Here is a 19,976-nt window from a genome sequence, read left to right on the forward strand (position 1 = left end):
GTGCAAGCAATGGATCGGGGTTCTCTTACAGATTCGTGTAAAGTACAGCTCGATATTTTGGACATCAATGACAATGACCCTGTAATTACATTAATAACTTTTTCTAACCCAATACCTGAAGACGCATCACCAGAGACAGTTATAGCAATGCTGAACATTAAAGATTTAGACTCTGGTAGAAATGGACACATCAAATGTTCCGTAAACTCGGATTTACCTTTTCGTATTAAGTCATCCTCTTCCAACATCTACAGTTTGGTCACAGATCAGATGTTGGACCGTGAAATGGTTTCCGAGTACAATATTACAATAACAGCGGTGGATGAGGGGTTTCCTCCGCGTTCTACCAACAAGACTATGACATTGAGAATATCGGATGTGAATGATAATGCTCCAGTATTTGAGAGGCACTCATACTCTGCTTATGTGAGGGAGAACAACTCTCCCGGTGTATCCATATTTTCACTAACAGCCAGTGATAAGGACACCGGCAACAACGCACGTATTTCTTATTTTATAGATGATTCCCATAAAGATGGACTTTCAGCATCCCCATTTATATCTGTGAATTCAGAAAGTGGCGTGATCCACGCAGTGCGTGCTTTTGATTATGAACAAATCAAAGAATTTAAGATCTGCATTAAAGTGCAAGATGGCGGCTCACCGCCTCTGAGCACCAATGTGACTTTAACTGTTTTCATACAAGACCAGAACGACAACGCGCCTCAGGTTCTCTACCCAGTACAAACTGGTGGCTCTCTGGTGGCTGAAATGGTGCCTCGTTCAGCAGATGTGGGCTATCTTGTCACTAAAGTGGTGGCTGTTGATGTGGACTCCGGACAGAATGCTTGGCTCTCATATAAACTGCAGAAAGCGACAGACAGGGCGCTGTTTGAAGTGGGCCTACAGAATGGAGAAATAAGAACCATACGCCAGGTCATTGATAAAGATGCTGTGAAACAAAAGCTCACTGTTGTAGTGGAGGACAACGGACAGCCCTCTCGATCAGCTACAGTCAATGTGAACGTGGCGGTGGCGGACAGCTTCCCGGAAGTCCTTTCAGAACTCACTGACTTTACGCAAGACAAAGAATACAACAATAACCTGACATTTTATTTAATTTTGGCACTTGCTGTGGTTTCACTACTTTTTATTTTTTCTATTATTTCTATAATTTCGGTCAAACTCTACCGGTGGAAACAGAATAAGTTATTCTATAAATCTGCAGCAAACCTCCCCGTTATCCCATATTACCCTCCCGTTTACCCAGACGGAACCATGGAAACCCTACAGCGTGTGTACAACTATGAGGTGTGTGGAACCACTGACTCTAGGATGAGTGATGTGAAGTTTGCTAGGCCTTGTAGCCAGAACACACTGGTGGATGTGAGTCGCATGGGGACAATGCAGAGAGAAAAGAGGGAGCAGGAGGATGGTAATGGAGAGGTGAGAAGGCATATTGAAATCAATCTTACCTCTTTTTTTTATAGGCTATCTGGGATGTTGATGCATCGCGCTCGCTCTCTCTCCCCTCTCTGCGTTAATTTCTGCGCAGGCATGTGAATGTGTGTTTTCCAATGCATCTTAGTGTAATGTCTCTGCTTCAGCTATATTCATGTATCACATTCTTATGCAGTATGTATGCTATGATAATATGGAGGAGAATTTTGCAATACGAAATGTGTAACTGTCTTATGTCAATCATTTGTTCGGTGTTTTGAAGTTTGACACATTTTCTTTAGTAATGTAGTACTTTGTTTGAACCCTGAGTGCCGCTGTTGATCGCATGTAATATTTAGCACACTCACACTATGGTTCCTACTATAATAATGCGCTTAGCAACGCCCAGAGAGCACATTAAACTGGAGACCCAGTTGATAGAATAAGGGCCCTATTCTGGATAGTACATTAGGTCTACAGAAACAATTTGTTCTGTAAACGGACGTCACATTGACTGGATTCTTGAAAAATACGTTCTAGGATTTATTTTCTGCCTCAATATTGTGTTTTGGCTTTGGCTTTTTGTCGTGAAATGGCAATGAGAAGGAACAACAGGCTCTTGGAGTGGCTATTGTGCATATTCATGGTTTGCGCCTTCTCAGTTTACGCTGTGTCCGGACAGGTCCGCTACTCCATCCCGGAGGAGATGACGGTGGGCTCCTTTGTTGGGAATATAGCGAAAGATCTGGGACTGGAGCCTCAACGGCTTGTAGCCGGGAGAGCTCGGGTTTTCACTGCGAGCGACAGTGAATACTTGATTCTGAACCGAGAGAAAGGACAATTGTTAGTGAAAGAGAGAATGGACCGGGAACAGCTATGTTTGGAGATCTCAGCATGTAGCTTCAGTTTCGATGTGATTCTAGAGAACCCAATGGAGATGTTTCGGGTTACAGTGGAAATATTAGATATCAACGACAATAGCCCCGTTTTTCCAAAAAAGGAAATTGAATTGGAAATTAGCGAGTCAGTCCTACCTGGTGCGCTTTTCTCTATAGAAAGCGCAATAGACCAGGACGTAGGGGCAAATACACTCCAGAAATACGTATTAAACCCCACGGATCATTTTAATCTTAAGATTCAAGGTCGTCTAGATGTAAGTGAAAACATAGAGATAGTTCTTCAAAAACCTCTGGACAGAGAAAAGACAAAGCATCACTACTTGACTTTAACTGCTGTCGATGGCGGAGACCCTCGGAGGTCTGGAACAGTTCAAATCCACATTCTGGTTCTCGATGCCAACGACAATGCCCCGATATTTAGCCAAGCTACATATAAAGCATCCGTTGTAGAAAATGCTGGGAAGGGCACATTGGTTACAACAGTGAGCGCGACAGACGCAGACGAGGGATCTAGCGCCAATATAGAATTTTATTTTGAGCATGCTGCCACTACTATCCGAGAGCTATTCACAATTGACCCGATATCAGGTGAGGTGAAGGTATTGGGTGATATAGATTATGAAAGAAACAAACAATTTAGGATAAAGGTAAAAGCTAAAGATAATGGTGGCTTAACAAACTCATGTGGAATCGTTATTGATGTTATTGATATGAACGATAACACTCCGAAAATAACCGTCATGTCCTTTTCTAGTGCCCTGCCCGAGGACTCAGTCCCTGGCACTATTATAGCCATGATTAACATCCAGGATCTTGATTCAGGCGACAATGCTAAGGTTTCATGTTCCATTGATCGCAACCTTCCTTTCAAAATTGAATCAGCTTTAGCAAATTACTACAATCTGGTGACAGACTCGGTATTGGATAGAGAACAGACATCAGAATATAATGTAACAATCACAGCAGTAGATGGAGGCTACCCGCCTCGCTCAAGTAAAAAGACGCTCAGTTTAAAGCTTTCAGATGTGAACGACCATGCGCCCCAGTTCCAACAAGAAAGCTATGACGCCTATGTGTACGAAAACAATGCCTCTTCTCTGTCGTTCTATTCTGTAAGCGCTACAGATGCAGACTGGGGACCAAATGCTCGGGTATCATATTTCCTTGAGGATGGTAGTTTAAACGGAGCTCCACTCTCCTCTTATGTGACTGTAAATTCAGACAGTGGGGGGCTTTACGCAGTGAAACCCTTTGACTATGAGCAAATTAAATCTTTCAAAATACATGTCAAAGCACAAGATGGAGGCTCACCCCCATTGAGTGGCAATGTAACTATAAACGTATTCATAAAAGACGAGAACGACAACGCGCCTCAGGTTCTGTATCCAGTACAAACTGGTGGCTCTCTGGGGGCTGAAATGGTGCCCCGTTCAGCAGATGTGGGCTATCTTGTCACTAAATTGGTGGCTGTTGATGTGGACTCTGGACAGAATGCATGGCTCTCATATAAACTGCAGAAAGTGACAGACAGGGCGCTGTTTGAAGTGGGCCTACAGAATGGAGAAATAAGAACTATACGCCAAGTCAATGATAAAGATGCTGTGAAACAAAAGCTCGCTGTTGTAGTGGAGGACAACGGGCAGCCATCTCGATCAGCTGTCGTCAATGTGAACGTGGTGGTGGCGGACAGCTTCCCTGAAGTGCTCTCAGAATTCACTGACTTCACAGTGGACAGGGAATATAATGACAACCTGACTTTTTATCTAGTGTTGGCCTTGGCTGTGGTATCGGTTCTGTTCATATTCTCCATTATTGCCCTTATCACAGTTAAAATCCACAGATGGAGACATAATCGATTATTCTATAAATCTGCAGCAAACCTCCCCGTTATCCCACATCACCCTCCCGTTTACCCAGACGGAACCATGGGAACCCTACAGCGTGTGTACAACTATGAGGTGTGTGGAACCACTGACTCTAGGATGAGTGATGTGAAGTTTGCTAGGCCTTGTAGCCAGAACACACTGGTGGATGTGAGTCGCATGGGGACAATGCAGAGAGAAAAGAGGGAGCAGGAGGATGGTGATGTGTCTGAAGAGGTGAGACTCCCATTCTGTCCTCTACTTAGATAAGTATGAAGCTTGTGTACATCTGACTGACTGAGGGTTGTTTCTACACTGCAATCGTCCTATTCTCTTGCCTCTGTGGGATCAAGTCAAACTTTATCATTGAGTCATGTCAGTAGCATGGTCCAAAAACTGAATTGGTGCCGGCAAGCAGACTTAGACGCCATTTTAATCTGTGTAACAGTCTGCGGTCTGAGTCTATCCATATGAAGGGGTGCACATATTGAATCTTTGTGTGGCCCATTTGACCTTTATTATGGGTAAGAGTTTCCCACTACATGTTGTTGACAGCGCTACATTTAATTGCTGTCTAGTCGTGTCTATCCATCTCTCTGTGTGTCTCAGCCAGCCTATCAGTAATTCTAAAGAGCATTATGGAGGCCAGATTGCTCAGCAAGTAGCCTTTGATGCCATGCTTCTGTGTTAACCTGTTTTACGTGATTCATGAAATGCACTGCAACACTGTGGCTATGTTCATCCGGTGATTACTCTTTTCCATTCTTATTTACCCAGCAGGCGTGCAGATAAAGGAGCAGGTTATGAAATCACTGTATCAGTTTCATTAGGTCTCGTCTGACTAACAGACTGATCGACTGATCTGACTGGGTGATTGACTGGTTGACTGACTTGACTGGTTGACTGACTTGACTGGTTGACTGACTTGACTGGTGGACTGACTGACTGGTTGACTGACCTGACTGATTGACTGGCTGACTGGTTGACTGACCTGACTGGCTTGTCTGACTGACTGGTCGACTGACCTGACTGGCTGACTGACTGACTGGTTGACTGACCTGACTGGCTGACTGACTGACTGGTTGACTGACCTAACTGGCTGTCTGACTGACTGGTTGACTGACCTGACTGGCCTGACTTGACTGACTGACTCACTGCTAATACTATCAAATAATTGTTCTGAGGAGCCCTCATTCCTATCTATCCCATGGATCTTTGCTCTCTCCATCTGTATTTTTATCTCACCCCCCCACTTTCCCTCCCTTTCCTCTCCCTCTCTGTACAACCCTATGGTGCTTGGGCAAACTGACCCACTTTCCCCCTCACACACTGCTCTAATATCCTGTGTTGCTGTGGTGCAGCAATGGGCTTATACGTTTCTCCCATCAGACACTGGGCTTAATTCCATGGCAGTGTTACACTCATTCCTGTATGGAAAACTGTCACTGCTCTGTATTCAGAATGAGTGTGTCTGTTGGGTCATACTATGTAACTCTGTCTCTGAGTCTGTCTGTCTGTCTGTAACCAATGGTCTTGCTCAGTACTTGTCATTCACAGTAGTAATGTCCCTTTTTTGTCTATGGCTCACAGGTTGTAAAGGTTTAGACTGGATCTTGTTAGTGAGTGGAGGATTGTATGTAACATGGCATACTGTTAACAGTGACAGTGATTTCAAACCTGCCTAGTAACAGCCAGCAACAACGTCACGTCTTTGCCTTCATTTTAACCACTAGGCCTAAAGCGTGGTTACGGGGATATTTTAACGAGCCATAGGAAAACAGAAAAGACCAAAGACTTGTTTTAATTGTTTTGTTAATCTGCGTGTGTGTGGGTTTGTGAGTATAGTTAAATTCAGGCAATCTCTAGTGTTATGCCCTCTTCTCTTCAGCGTACCAGGAAGATTCACCTCAAGCTCATGCACATTGTCATGGCAACACTCTCTCCATACAGACAGTGCTGCAGATTCCGGACATAAGACATGTTGTGTGGTTGGTGACTTGTAAACAACACTGTTCATAGTCTTGTGATCTTTCTGGCTAGAGCAAGTACTGTTCTAAAAGCTGCCTTGTCTTACGTCCTCTCAGCATGTTTCTAGGTGTGCATGCATCTGTGCCTGTCTGCATAACAGACGGAGTGATGATTTGAATTCTCCCGTGTATTTGTAAAAAGCCAGTGTAGCCCTGTAGTTACACAACATGTCATGAAGGCAAGAAGTTGGCTGGACTCATTTGATCCAGAAGCACTGAATCCTTTTGCCCTGAGTCTCACTGCACTGGCATGACAACTGCTTGCAACACAACACTGACCCAGTTTGAGCGGCCTCCTCTCTATTTCCTGTTACGTTTGAGAGCGATGGGACAGCTTAGTTGTGTTCCATTCTGATGCCTCTGTAACTACCCATCAACCACTCTGTCTTAGCCCCATTGCATGACATTTTAGTCATTCAGCAGACACTTATCCAGAGCGACTCACAGTAGTGAGTGCTCACATTATGTATTTACACAAACGTAGGCTTACACCTGTACTATACAGTCACAGTGTAGTTTATACCCATGTAACCAACCTTTTGTCTCTCTCTTTGTCTCTTCCCCACATAATCACAAGCACTCACTTGTCCATGTCAGACATGGATGTTGTCAGTGTGTCCTTTATGTGTCTGTTTAGCAGGTTGTATTGAGCACACAGCGTGGAGGCAGAGGGAGGGGGCAAGGCATTGTTGTGCATCATGCAGCAGTATGAAGGCTGTGGGACGCATATTTCACATTGGCACTAGCTTCTGTCCTGCATATTATCACATAAACCCACAAAGGGTCACAGAGTCACAGGGTCTCGCTCTCTCTGTCTGCCTCTGTCTCTCTGTCTGTCTCGCTCTCTCTCTCTCGCTCCCTCTGTCTTGCTCTGGCTATCTGTCTGGCTTTCTGTCTGTCTCTGTCTCTCTCTTTCTCCCTCTCTTTGCCTCTCTCTCCCTCTCTCTTTCTCTCTCACACAAACACTCTCTGCCTGGCTCTATCTCTCTCTCTCTCTCTCTCTCTCTCGCTCTCTCAATCTGTTTCTCTCTTTCCTCTTTCTTCATCTCTCTCCCTGTAACAAAAAGCTTCTCACTATGTATCACATACTGATCCAAGATGGCATAGCAGTCCTTTGTCCTTGTCTTGTCGTGTCCCGTGTATATATATATTTACATCTTTTATGTATTTTATTTTCCAAAAACTCAACTTCAAAACACTATCCTGCAACCCCCCTCACCAATTTTAAAAAAGAAATAAGTATTATTTACCTCAAATCTGAAATCCACAATAGAAGCTAGCCTGGAGCTAACCAGAAGCTAACCAGGAGCTAACCAGAAGCTAGCCAAAAGCTAGCCAGAAGCTAGCCAGAAGCTAACCAGGAGCTAACCAGGAGCTAACCAGAAGCTAGCCAAAAGCTAGCCAGAAGCTAGCCAGAAGCTAGCCAGTTTACTGGCTAACGTTAGTACTTAGCTAACCACGGTTGATGGTCATCAGCTATCCTTTAGCTCGAAAAGCTAGCGCCAGTTTTGTACAACGCGACTCAGACCAGAATATACCGGAGCTATTTTTCTCTTCATATCCCCGGATTTCAACCAAAAGCTCTGAACATTTACACCTGGATCTCGCAGTTAGCTAGCTGCTATCCTTGTGACTATTGTCTTACGTTGGTCCCGGAGCAAACTTCAATTATCCTGGAGTTAGCCAACTGAAGAGTTCCATCAACCACTCCTGGGCTATTATCACCTATCCGGACCTGTTTTACTGCCGATGCTGAGCCCCACCGGGCCTTCACGACTGGACTACCGACTTTATCTGCACGAGGGAGTTATCCAACTGGCTCCTCCGTCGCGTCGTTACCTAAACGGCCATCTGCGGCCCGCTAATCGTTAGCTGTCTTATCGGTTGCTATCTGAATAGGTCTCTCTGACTATTTTTCTTTGGTCACTATTACTATATCTATTTTGCCAATTGGATTGTTCTCCTCTACCACACGGAACCCCACTAATCTACTAACAGAAACGCACAAAGTGGCTAAAAACATCCTCCATCCTATGCTAGCTTGCTACCGATGGCCTGGCTAGCTGTCTGAATCGCCGTTACCCCAACCAACCTCACTACTAACTGGACCCTTATGATCACTCGACTAAGCATGCCTCTCCTTAATGTCAATATGCCTTGTCCATTGCTGTTCTGGTTAGTGTTTATTGGCTTATTTCACTGTAGAGCCTCTAGCCCTGCTCATAATACCTTATCGAACCTTTCATTTCCACCACCCACACATGCGATGACATCATCAGGTTTCAATGATGTTTCTAGAGACAATATCTCTCTCATCATCACTCAATACCTAGGTTTACCTCCACTATATTCACATCCTACCATACCTTTGTCTGTACATTATACCTTGATGCTATTTTATCACCCCCAGAAACTTCCTTTTACTCTCTGTTCCGGACATTCTAAACGGCCAATTCTCATAGCTTTTAGCCGTACCCTTATCCTACTCCCCTGTTCCTCTGGTGATATAGAGGTGAATCCAGGCCCTGCAGTGCCTAGCTCCACTCCTATTCCAGAGGCGCTCTCTTTTGATGACTTCTGTAACCGTAATAGCCTTGGTTTCATGCATGTTAACATTAGAAGCCTCCTCCCTAAGCTTGTTTTATTCAATGCTTTAGCACACTCTGCCAACCCGGATGTTCTAGCCGTGTCTGAATCCTGGCTTAGGAAGACCACCAAAAATTCTGAAATCTCCATTCCGAACTACAACATTTTCAGACAAGATAGAACGGCCAAAGGGGGCGGTGTTGCAATCTACTGCAGAGATACCCAAAGAGGTACCTGCAGAGGTACCCAAACAATTTGAACTTCTACTTTTAAAATTCCACCTCTCTAAAAACAAGTCTCTCACTGTTTCCACATGCTATAGACCACCCTCTGCCCCCAGCTGTGCTCTGGACACCATATGCGAACTGATTGCCCCCCATCTATCTTCAGAGCTCATGCTGCTAGGCGACCTAAACTGGAACATGCTTAACACCCCAGCCATCCTACAATCTAAGCTTGATGCCCTCAATCTCACACAAATTATCAATGAACCTACCAGGTACCACCCCAAAGCCGTAAACACGGGCACCCTCATAGATATCATCCTAACCAACTTGCCCTCTAAATACACTTCTGATGTTTTCAACCAAGATCCCAGCGATCACTGCCTCATTGCCTGCATCCATAATGGGTCAGCGGTCAAACGACTTCCACTCATCACTGTCAAACGCTCACTGAAACACTTCAGCGAGCAGGCCTTTCTAATCGACCTGGCCGGGGTATCCTGGAAGGACATTGACCTCATCCCCTCAGTAGAGGATGCCTGGTTATTTTTTTTAAATGCCTTCCTCACCATCTTAAATAATCATGCCCCATTCAAGAAATGTAGAACCAGGAACAGGTATAGCCCCTCGTTCTCTCCAGACCTGACTGCCCTTAACCAACACAAAAACATCCTATGGCGTTCTGCATTAGCATCAAACAGCCCCCGTGATATGCAACTTTTCAGGGAAGCTAGAAACCAATACACACAGGCAGTTAGAAAAGCCAAGGCTAGCTTTTTCAAGCAGAAATTTGCTTCCTGCAACACAAACTCTCACAAGTTCTGGGACACTGTGAAGTTCTTGGAGAATAAGAACACCTCCTCCCAGCTGCCCACTGCACTGAGGATAGGAAACACTGTCACTACCGATAAATACACTATCATTGAGAATTTCAATAAGGAATTTTCTACATCCGGCTATGCTTTCCACCTGGCTACCCCTACCCCGGTCAACAGCACTGCACCCCCCACAGCAACTTGCGCAAGCCTTCCCCATTTCTCCTCTCCCAAATCCAGTCAGCTGATGCAGTCTATCACAGTGCCATCCGTTTTGTCACCAAAGCCCCATATACTACCCACCACTGCGACCTGTACACTCTCGTTGGCTGGCCCTCGCTTCAAACCCACTGGCTCCAGGTCATCTACAAGACCCTGCTAGGTAAAGCCCCCCCTATCTCACCTCGCTGGTCACCATAGCAGCACCCACCTGCAACACGCGCTCCAGCAGGTATATCTCTCTGGTCACCCCCAAAACCAATTCTTACTTTGGCCGCCTCGCCTTCCAGTTCTCTGCTGCCAATGACTGGAACGGACTGCAAAAATCTCTGAAACTGGAAACACTTATCCCCCTCACTAGCTTTAAGCACCAGCTGTCAGAGCAGCTCACAGATTACTGCACCTGTACATACAGTGCCTTGCGAAAGTATTCGGCCCCCTTGAACTTTGCGACCTTTTGCCACATTTCAGGCTTCAAACATAAAGATATAAAACTGTATTTTTTTGTGAAGAATCAACAACAAGTGGGACACAATCATGAAGTGGAACGACATTTATTGGATATTTAAAACTTTTTTAACAAATCAAAAACTGAAAAATTGGGCGTGCAAAATTATTCAGCCCCTTTACTTTCAGTGCAGCAAACTCTCTCCAGAAGTTCAGTGAGGATCTCTGAATGATCCAATGTTGACCTAAATGACTAATGATGATAAATACAATCCACCTGTGTGTAATCAAGTCTCTGTATAAATGCACCTGCACTGTGATAGTCTCAGAGGTCCGTTAAAAGTGCAGAGAGCATCATGAAGAACAAGGAACACCAGGCAGGTCCAAGAAGTTTAAAGCCGGATTTGGATACAAAAAGATTTCCCAAGCTTTAAACATCCCAAGGAGCACTGTGCAAGCGATAATATTGAAATGGAAGGAGTATCAGACCACTGCAAATCTACCAAGACCTGGCCGTCCCTCTAAACTTTCAGCTCATACAAGGAGAAGACTGATCAGAGATGCAGCTAAGAGGCCCATGATCACTCTGGATGAACTGCAGAGATCTACAGCTGAGGTGGGAGACTCTGTCCATAGGACAACAATCAGTCATATATTGCACAAATCTGGCCTTTATGGAAGAGTGGCAAGAAGAAAGCCATTTCTTAAAGATATCCATAAAAAGTGTTGTTTAAAGTTTGCCACAAGCCACCTGGGAGACACACCAAACATGTGGAAGAAGGTGCTCTGGTCAGATGAAACCAAAATTGAACTTTTTGGCAACCATGCAAAACGTTATGTTTGGCGTAAAAGCAACACAGCTCATCACCCTGAACACACCATCCCCACTGTCAAACATGGTGGTGGCAGCATCATGGTTTGGGCCTGCTTTTCTTCAGCAGGGACAGGGAAGATGGTTAAAATATATGGGAAGATGGATGGAGCCAAATACAGAACCATTCTGGAAGAAAACCTGATGGAGTCTGCAAAAGACCTGAGACTGGGACGGAGATTTGTCTTCCAACAAGACAATGATCCAAAACATAAAGCAAAATCTACAATGGAATGGTTCAAAAATAAACATATCCAGGTGTTAGAATGGCCAAGTCAAAGTCCAGACCTGAATCCAATCGAGAATCTGTGGAAAGAACTGAAAACTGCTGTTCACAAATGCTCTCCATCCAACCTCACTGAGCTCGAGCTGTTTTGCAAGGAAGAATGGGAAAAAAATTCAGTCTCTCGATGTTCAAAACTGATAGAGACATACCCCAAGCGACTTACAGCTGTAATCGCATCAAAAGGTGGCGCTACAAAGTATTAACTTAAGGGGGCTGAATAATTTTGCACGCCCAATTTTTCAGTTTTTGATTTGTTAAAAAAGTTTGAAATATCCAATAAATGTCGTTCCACTTCATGATTGTGTCCCACTTGTTGTTGATTATTCACAAAAAAATACAGTTTTATATCTTTATGTTTGAAGCCTGAAATGTGGCAAAAGGTCGCAAAGTTCAAGGGGGCCGAATACTTTCGCAAGGCACTGTAGCCCATCTATAATTTAGCCCAAACAACTACCTCTCCCCCTACTGTATTTATTTATTTTGCTCCTTTGCACCCCCATTATTTCTCTCTCTACTTTGCACATTCTTCCACTGCAAATCTACCATTCCAGTGTATATATATATATATTTTTTTTTTTACTTGCTATATTGTATTTACTTCGCCACCATGGCCTTTTTTGCCTTTACATCCCTTATCTCACCTCATTTGCTCACATTGTATATAGACTCATTTTTCTACTGTATTATTGACTGTATGTTTGTTTTACTCCATGTGTAACTCTGTGTTGTTGTACGTGTCGAACTGCTTTGCTTTAACTTGGCCAGGTCGCAATTGTAAATGAGAACTTGTTCTCAACTTGCCTACCTGGTTAAATAAAGGTGAAATAAAAAAAATACAAATAAAAATGTCACGTCAGTATCTATGGCCCTCTAGCTTGGTTCAACACCACAGCTTTATACAGTGAGGCTATAAAATAAGACCCTCTCTTAACAGAGACTGTGTTTGATAAGTAGCCCTTTGGCTTTACACTCCTGGCATTGGGTTTTCCCTATCTGTAATAACAGAATGTGTGCTCTGCTCGTCTTAAGCTATGAACATACAACGCACACAGCACATCAATACTTCATTTGCACAGTAGCCTATACCTTTCCCTTTCCAGCATTCATTCAAATCAAATGTGTTTCTCTGTGCATGATTTTCAGACAGCTTGCAGTTTCCCACCCCACCCTTCCCCACCGACACAGAAACATTCCACAGATTCATTTTCATGACTGGCTGAGTCACACTAAAGACTGCACCATTCCCTCAGAAGTTGCACGCAGCGACAGCTTAATGCATGGAGGTTTGAGTGGAAGGCACTGTATTACAGTGCAGAGACAGAGGAAAGGGACCCCTGCCTTGGACTATGTTTAAGTCTTCACTGAGCCGCAGTGGGGCTGGGCAGGGCAGGGCCAGCAGGAAGGGAAACCTGTCTGTATTATTTTGTCTGAATCTCTCTATCTCTTTGTCTGGGGAGATGATGTGTGTAACGTTGGTTTCCTACTGTCAGTGAAGATGATATCATTGCTGGTGTTTGTGAAGATTGTGATAATAAAGATAAGAACAATGTGAAAAATCATACTCTTCCTTGTTTACAAGTGAAATACAGGGATGTCAACACTCTTGCAGATCTAACCATGTTGTAGAGACCAAGCACAGTAAAACAATAAGAAAAATGTGCAAAGGATTTAGTGACATAGTGCCTATATTTTGTGTTTGGTAATAACAAACATGTTTTGTTGGTGATGGTAAACCTGCTTGTGTTCCCCTGGTGGTCAAATCAAATTGTATTTGTCACATGTGCCGAATACAACAGGTGTAGTAGACCTTACCGTGAAATGCTTACTGACAAGCCCTTAACCAACAATGCAGTTCAAGAAACACAGTTAAGAATTTTTTTTCTAAATAACATAAAGTGAAAAACGAGGCTATGTACAGGGTGTACTGGTACCGAGTCAATGTGTGGGGTACAGGTTAGGCAAGGAAATTTGTAAAGTGACGATGCATAGATAATAAACAGCGAGTAGCTGTAAGAAGTTGTTAAGGAACCTTTTGGTCGTAGACTCGGCCCTCCGGTACCGCTTGCCTTGCAGTAGCAGAGAGAACAGTCTATGACTTGGGTGACTGGAGTCTTTGACAATTATTTGGGCCTTCCTCTAACACCGCCTGGTATAGAGGTCTTGGATGTCAGGAAGCTTGGCCCCAGTGAGGTCTGGCACCGACCTTATGATTATAGGGCCCAGAGTTTTCCCTGATGAAGGGACCTGACCAGGAAAACCTCAGGGCCCTACTCATGAAGCATAAGGATAACACTAAGAAAACACCAGTGTAATGCTATGGTTGTTGCACACATTGAACCCACACTGCACATGCACAGAATGATATACAACACAGTGGTCATGCTAAGTGACTGTGGTCATGCTAAGTGACTGTGGTGAACATGTGTCAGATTGGTCTGTATCAAAACTCTTTTTCTGTTTTGATAAGTATGTTTCTGTGTGCTGTGAGTACAGTCCTTGTCCTAATCTAATGAATATGTCTTTCTTTTCTCTCTTTTCCATGTCGTCACTGCATCTGCTCCCTCTGTGTTTCTCAAAACAAGGTAAGATCAACTTCATCTCGTTTTCTACCTGCCAATTTCCCCTACCAATCTATAATCTATCTATCTGTCAAGCTATATCAAACCACATAAAATCTCTATCGCTCTCTGTCTCTCTCTCGCTCTCTCGCTCTCTCTCTCACACACACACACACACACACACACACACACACACACACACACACACACACACACACACACACACACACACACACACACACACACACACACACACACACACACACACACACACACACACACACACACACATACATACACACACTTGTGTATGCACTTAGTCCAATGTAACCTTTAAGAGGATCATGTTCAACACACAAGGATCAGAGGTAAAGGGACAGATCAGCATTGTTCATTTGTTCATCATATGTCACAGCCAGTTATACAGATTTTTGACATTGTATTATTTATGATTCCAATGCTTGCCATTGAAATATCTCAGTGATAACAAAGGGTAAAATAACATTCCCATGAGCTGTGTATGAAAAATATCTAAATACATCTATAATGAATATGTTGGTACTTGTATTGGTCACATCTCTTCCTTTGGGTGAATCGCACACATTTATAATTGCTGCAATCATTATTTTCATGAACCTTGGAAAAGGGCTTTACATCTTGTTGACTTATTCATCTATTGAGGCCCAACTCATGAATGATAAAGGAGTGCCTGGTCACATGACAAGCAGCAGAATGAAATGCAGACTTTTATACACAGTTTCTCGAACAAAGCGGTTTCAGTGCATTTCGCTGTTCTACCTCTTGAAATGCTCCCGGGGTTTTTATCTGAGGAAATGTCTGTTCATCTAGCTCCTGTTTCCCTTCACGCATTGTTTATGCCACTCTCGTGCTGCCTATTGTCTGCCGCATGCACCAGAGTGAGCTCTCCGCCTGTGTGGCGCTGTCCACCCGCGTGGTGCTGAAATGGTCCTCTGTGCAGCGCGCGTGGTCTCCTCTGCTTTCCAGGGATTGGATAATCTCTTGCTGCATATGTGCCACTGATCATCGTGATGAAAAACGACTATATTTATATCTTGTCAACCTGGCCAATATTATATAACACTGTGATATGATTATAAGCATGATTCATGATTAAACCTTTATTTTCATCTAACGCTGTAATAGGTCGTTATCAATAAAACGTCACAATATGGTGCAGAGCGTTCGATTTGACTGGTGGGGGCACAGAGACCTCCAGCTCCTCTAAAACTATTGACAACTACGTGCCGTTTGCAAGTGATTGTTAAATCAACTATTTGGTTGTAATATCATCACGTCTTGAAGTGCCTAGTCAGACCTACACATTTCAGATTATTCTCTTTCATCGAAGTTATAAAGCAGGTAACTGCATGCTTTTCATGATCAGTAAAAATCTATTGATTATGTATTTCCAGACACATGGAAAGAGCTTGAAATCGGCAAGGCCTCTTCCTGGTAAAGTTGTCAGTCGGACTACTTTCATCATCACTATAGATGGCAACAAAATATAGACATCTAGTTTATCCACTGAAAGTTCGCCAACTTGTCCATCATTCAATATAACCTGCCATGTCTGTAAGCAGTAATCACGATTAAACACTTAGAAACAACATTGAACAGAAGATAATGTTAGGTAACTTCGCGGGGCAGGCCCTACATTGGTTTGAGAACAATCTGCATTAGGTCTACATACCACTATCTTTATGCCAATGTACACAGTTTATATTTGTAGCTTGCAAAGTACACATGATCAGCTAACAGTACATTGGTAAATGCGCCGTTCTGCTACTTGACAGGTAGATTCCACAAAGGATTGGAAATGAACCTAAACCACTCGTACTTGTCAGGTACAGGTCACTTTTGTTCTATATCACTAAAATATCCACTTAATGGTGGCCAATATTGAGAGATATCCTGAGGCTACGCTCACTTATCTGAAATTACATGATCAATTGATGTTTACTGATCATGAAAAGCATGCATTTACTGCTGTATAAATCTGATGATAGAGCTAAATGTGCCCAATTCTTTTTGCATGGAATAATCTGAAATGTGTAGTTCTGACTAGGCACTTCAAGAGGTGATGATATTACAACCAAACAGTTAACATTTATTTAATAATCACTTGAAAACGGAAGGCAGTTGTCAATGGTTTTAGCGGAGCTGGGGATCTCCATGGAGGCAAATCAAACGCTCTGCACCTAAATTGTGTGACGTTTTATTGACGACGACCTATTAGAGCATCCTCGGTTGCTAAGGATATTTAGTTAATCTATGCCCCACGGTTGTAGCCTGCTGTCGATAAAAATCAGTGTGGACGAATTGCTATTGTGGTGGTCAGACATATAGACCTAGTCTAAAGGCTTCCCCGTTCAGTTACACAGCAAATTAGTAAAATAATAAAATATGTAGGCTACTATGTAAATACACGCTACTAAACCGTGTGTGCGTGCGTGTGTGCGTGCGTGTGTACGTGTGCGTCAAACCTCTATTCCCTTTTGCTTCCGCCTCTCGCGATCCTTTCACTCCCAGCCCGTTACTCCCCCCTTCTGCTCGTGCTGAGCATGCTACTGTGATTAGACGTGTGTGTGTGTGTGAGGGGATGAAAGAGACTGGCTCCCTGCTCCTCATGACAGACTAACACCACTTGGCTGTGCTTCCCTATCACTGCCACACGACGGCAGAAAGAGTACAGTAAACGGAGGGCTTGAAGTGATACAGTGCTTTTATGATTATTGGGTAATAATAATAATAATAATAGGCTATAGGCTAATATTAGCATTTTTGGGGGGCGCTATTTATTTATTTATTTAGTGAATTACCACGTTTATTTTGTACAGTAGCATATTTACTACTTTTCAATCAAAGTAAAATGTTACACCTGTAAATAAATACTGAGTATCTGTTTCTGTATTTTAAGCATTCTACTCATAGTGAAGGAATAGACTGCACCTTTAAGATACTCTACGTGTGTGATTGGTTATATCAAGAGGGTTCTCTGCACCAATACTGAGCTGAGCCAGACAAAGGGATCTACTCCCTCCCCTCAGACTCAGCATTACATCCCGTAGCCTACAATGCTCAGATCTAGGAGCTACACTTGAACTGAATTGAAACAAAAGAAGGTCTGCTTGCATTTTTTGGGAAATGTGTATTCAAGACACTATGGCGAATAACTTCAGTTTTTATATTGTGTGATGGTGAGGATTTACTGTGAAAAGGAGGTTCGATGGAACAAAGGACAATGAGGATTCGAGGCCATTTGAGGTGGCAAGTGTTATGGATTTATCAATTTGTTCTCCTGTGGAATACAATAGAGGCGCAGATTCCATACACTATACCTGAGGAGTTAAAGAAAGGTTCTGTTGTTGGAAATATAGCCAAGGACCTGGGTTTGGGAATATCTGAGATATATGACCGTAAACTGAGGATAGCTTCTGATACTGGTAAGCAGTATTTCAGTGTGGATTTGGGAAAGGGTGAGCTGGTTGTCAATGAAAGGATAGACAGAGAATATTTATGTGGAGAGAATGTCCCTTGTTTGTTACCGCTGGAGGTTATAGTTGAAAATCCTTTACAGCTGCACCGCATGGAAATCGAAATACAGGATATAAATGATAATTCTCCAGGTTTTCTTACAAATGAACGCATTTTGAAAATAGCTGAGGTGATTAATCCAGGTGCAAAATTCCCATTGGAAAGTGCACATGATCCTGACGTAGACGCAAATTCATTACGGTCCTATAGTATCAGTGATAATGACCATTTCCTGTTGAACATGAAGACCCAGGGAGGCCAAAAAATTCCCGAACTTGTGCTGAAGACTTCACTGGACAGAGAGAAGCAGGCCGTTCACAAGCTCGTGCTCATCGCTGTAGACGGAGGGACTCCTGCACGATCTGGTACTTCTGAAATCACTGTCATAGTTCTTGATGTTAATGATAATGAGCCCCAGTTTGAGAGACCTTTTTATGAAATAGCTGTAGCTGAGAATAGACCCGTTGGCAATCAGATAGTAAATGTAAAAGCATCAGATTCTGACGAAGGACTAAATGGAGAGATCGAGTATTTCTTTGCAGACCAGACCCCAGATAGTATAAGGACATTACTTAATGTTGACTCAAATACTGGCGAAATAACTATCAAAGGACAGCTCGATTATGAACAGACGAATTTGCATACGTTTGATATTGTGGCAAAAGATAAAGGCAGTCCACAGATGGAGGGGCACTGTAGTGTAAAGATCAATATTGCTGATGTTAATGATAATGCCCCTCAAATTATTATAACCTCACTGACCAGTCCAATACCGGAGAATTCAGCCCCTGGGATGGTTATTGCATTGATTAGCGCGAAAGACTTAGACGTTGGTGAGAATGGCAAAGTAAAGTTAAACATGTCCCGGGGTTCCCCGTTCACTCTGAAGCCCTCTGTTTCCAACCATTATGCACTGGTGACCAACGGTCCATTAGACCGAGAGACGTTCTCGAAGTATGATGTTGTCATTAACGCGGTTGATTCAGGGTCCCCACCTTTATCTACAAAGAAAACCGTTACCGTGAAAATCGTAGATGTCAATGACAATCCTCCAGTGTTTTCCCAGACATCGTATACTGTTTATGTCAAAGAAAACGGAACCCCGGGATCTATAATGAGCTCAGTGTCCGCCTCTGATACAGACATGGGTGAGAATGCAAAGATCTCCTATTCTATATTAGCCTCTAAAGTACAAGACGTGTCTGTCTCCTCCTATATTTACATAAACTCAGATAACGGCAGCATCTACAGCATGCACTCGTTTGACTATGAGAAACTGAAGGTGTTTCAGATACAGGTCCAGGCAAAGGACCACGGCTCTCCGTCTCTGAGCAGCAACGTCACGGTTCATGTTTTTATCCTGGACCAGAACGACAATGCACCCGCTGTTATTTACCCATCCGCTGTCATGGGCTCTGTCTCCCATCAGAAGATGCCCCGGTCCGCTAAAGCAGGCCACCTGACCACTAAGATATCGGCAGTGGACGCAGACTCGGGTCATAACGCCTGGATTTCCTATAGGCTGGTGGAGGCCACAGACTCGTCTCTGTTCAGTGTGAATCTTTACACGGGGGAGGTGAGGACTAAACGCGCTGTTTCAGAGCAGGATGACTCCTCTCAGAGGCTGCTTATAGAGATACAGGACAATGGGGAGCCGGTCCAGTCCGCCACAATCACAGTCAACATAGTGTTAGAGGACGGGCTCCACGAGCCCATCTCGGACTTCCGCCAGAAAACAGCCGAGCCCAGCAAGAGAAACAGTAAAATCACCTTTTATTTGATCATCTCTCTGGCCTCAGTGTCCGTTTTGTCTTTGTTGACCTTTCTCATCTTATTGGTGAAATGCGTTAGAAACAGTAGGAGCAGCTCGAGTTGCTGTATCAGACGGGCTGACTCTGACGGATACAAGAATCCCAACAGAAACCTACAGCTCCAGCTCAACACTGACGGCCCTATTAAGTATGTGGAGGTCCTGGGAGGGGACATGTTGTCTCAGAGCCAGTCCTTCAGGTCGTGTCTCTCTCCAGTGTCCGAGTTCAGTGATTTCACCCTCGTTAAGCCCAGCAGCACCACAGACTTTAAGGAGATGATAAACGTGCTTGATGCGTCTTTACCGGACAGCGCGTGGACATTCGAGAGCCAACAGGTGAGCGCAGTTACTTTATAATGTGTTTTTTTAATCACCAG

The 19,976-nt window shown here is 43.7% G+C and overlaps 1 protein-coding gene across 36 annotated transcripts in view; it reads left to right on the forward strand.

Moving 5' to 3' along the window:
• LOC110533900 (protocadherin gamma-C5) overlaps nt 1–19,976 on the forward strand; it is a 143,420-nt gene that overhangs the window by 79,946 nt on the left and 43,498 nt on the right. For 3 of the 36 annotated variants that reach the window (XM_036990300.2, XM_036990318.2, XM_036990333.2), the window contains exon 1: nt 16,101–19,935. The exons of 30 other annotated variants lie outside the window; for them this stretch is intronic. In XM_036990300.2, the coding sequence (XP_036846195.1) occupies nt 17,482–19,935 (2,454 nt within the window). In that variant the 5' untranslated portion in view covers nt 16,101–17,481. Of the gene's footprint in view, nt 1–1,848; nt 4,439–16,100; nt 19,936–19,976 lie in introns of those variants that run through there. 3 more of the 36 variants (XM_090186666.1, XM_090186676.1, XM_090186679.1) reach the window with 2 other exon arrangements.

The sequence above is a fragment of the Oncorhynchus mykiss genome, chromosome 10 (genome assembly GCF_057628025.1).
Source record: "Oncorhynchus mykiss isolate SJ-2025 chromosome 10, ASM5762802v1, whole genome shotgun sequence".
Taxonomy (NCBI): Eukaryota; Metazoa; Chordata; class Actinopteri; order Salmoniformes; family Salmonidae; genus Oncorhynchus; species Oncorhynchus mykiss.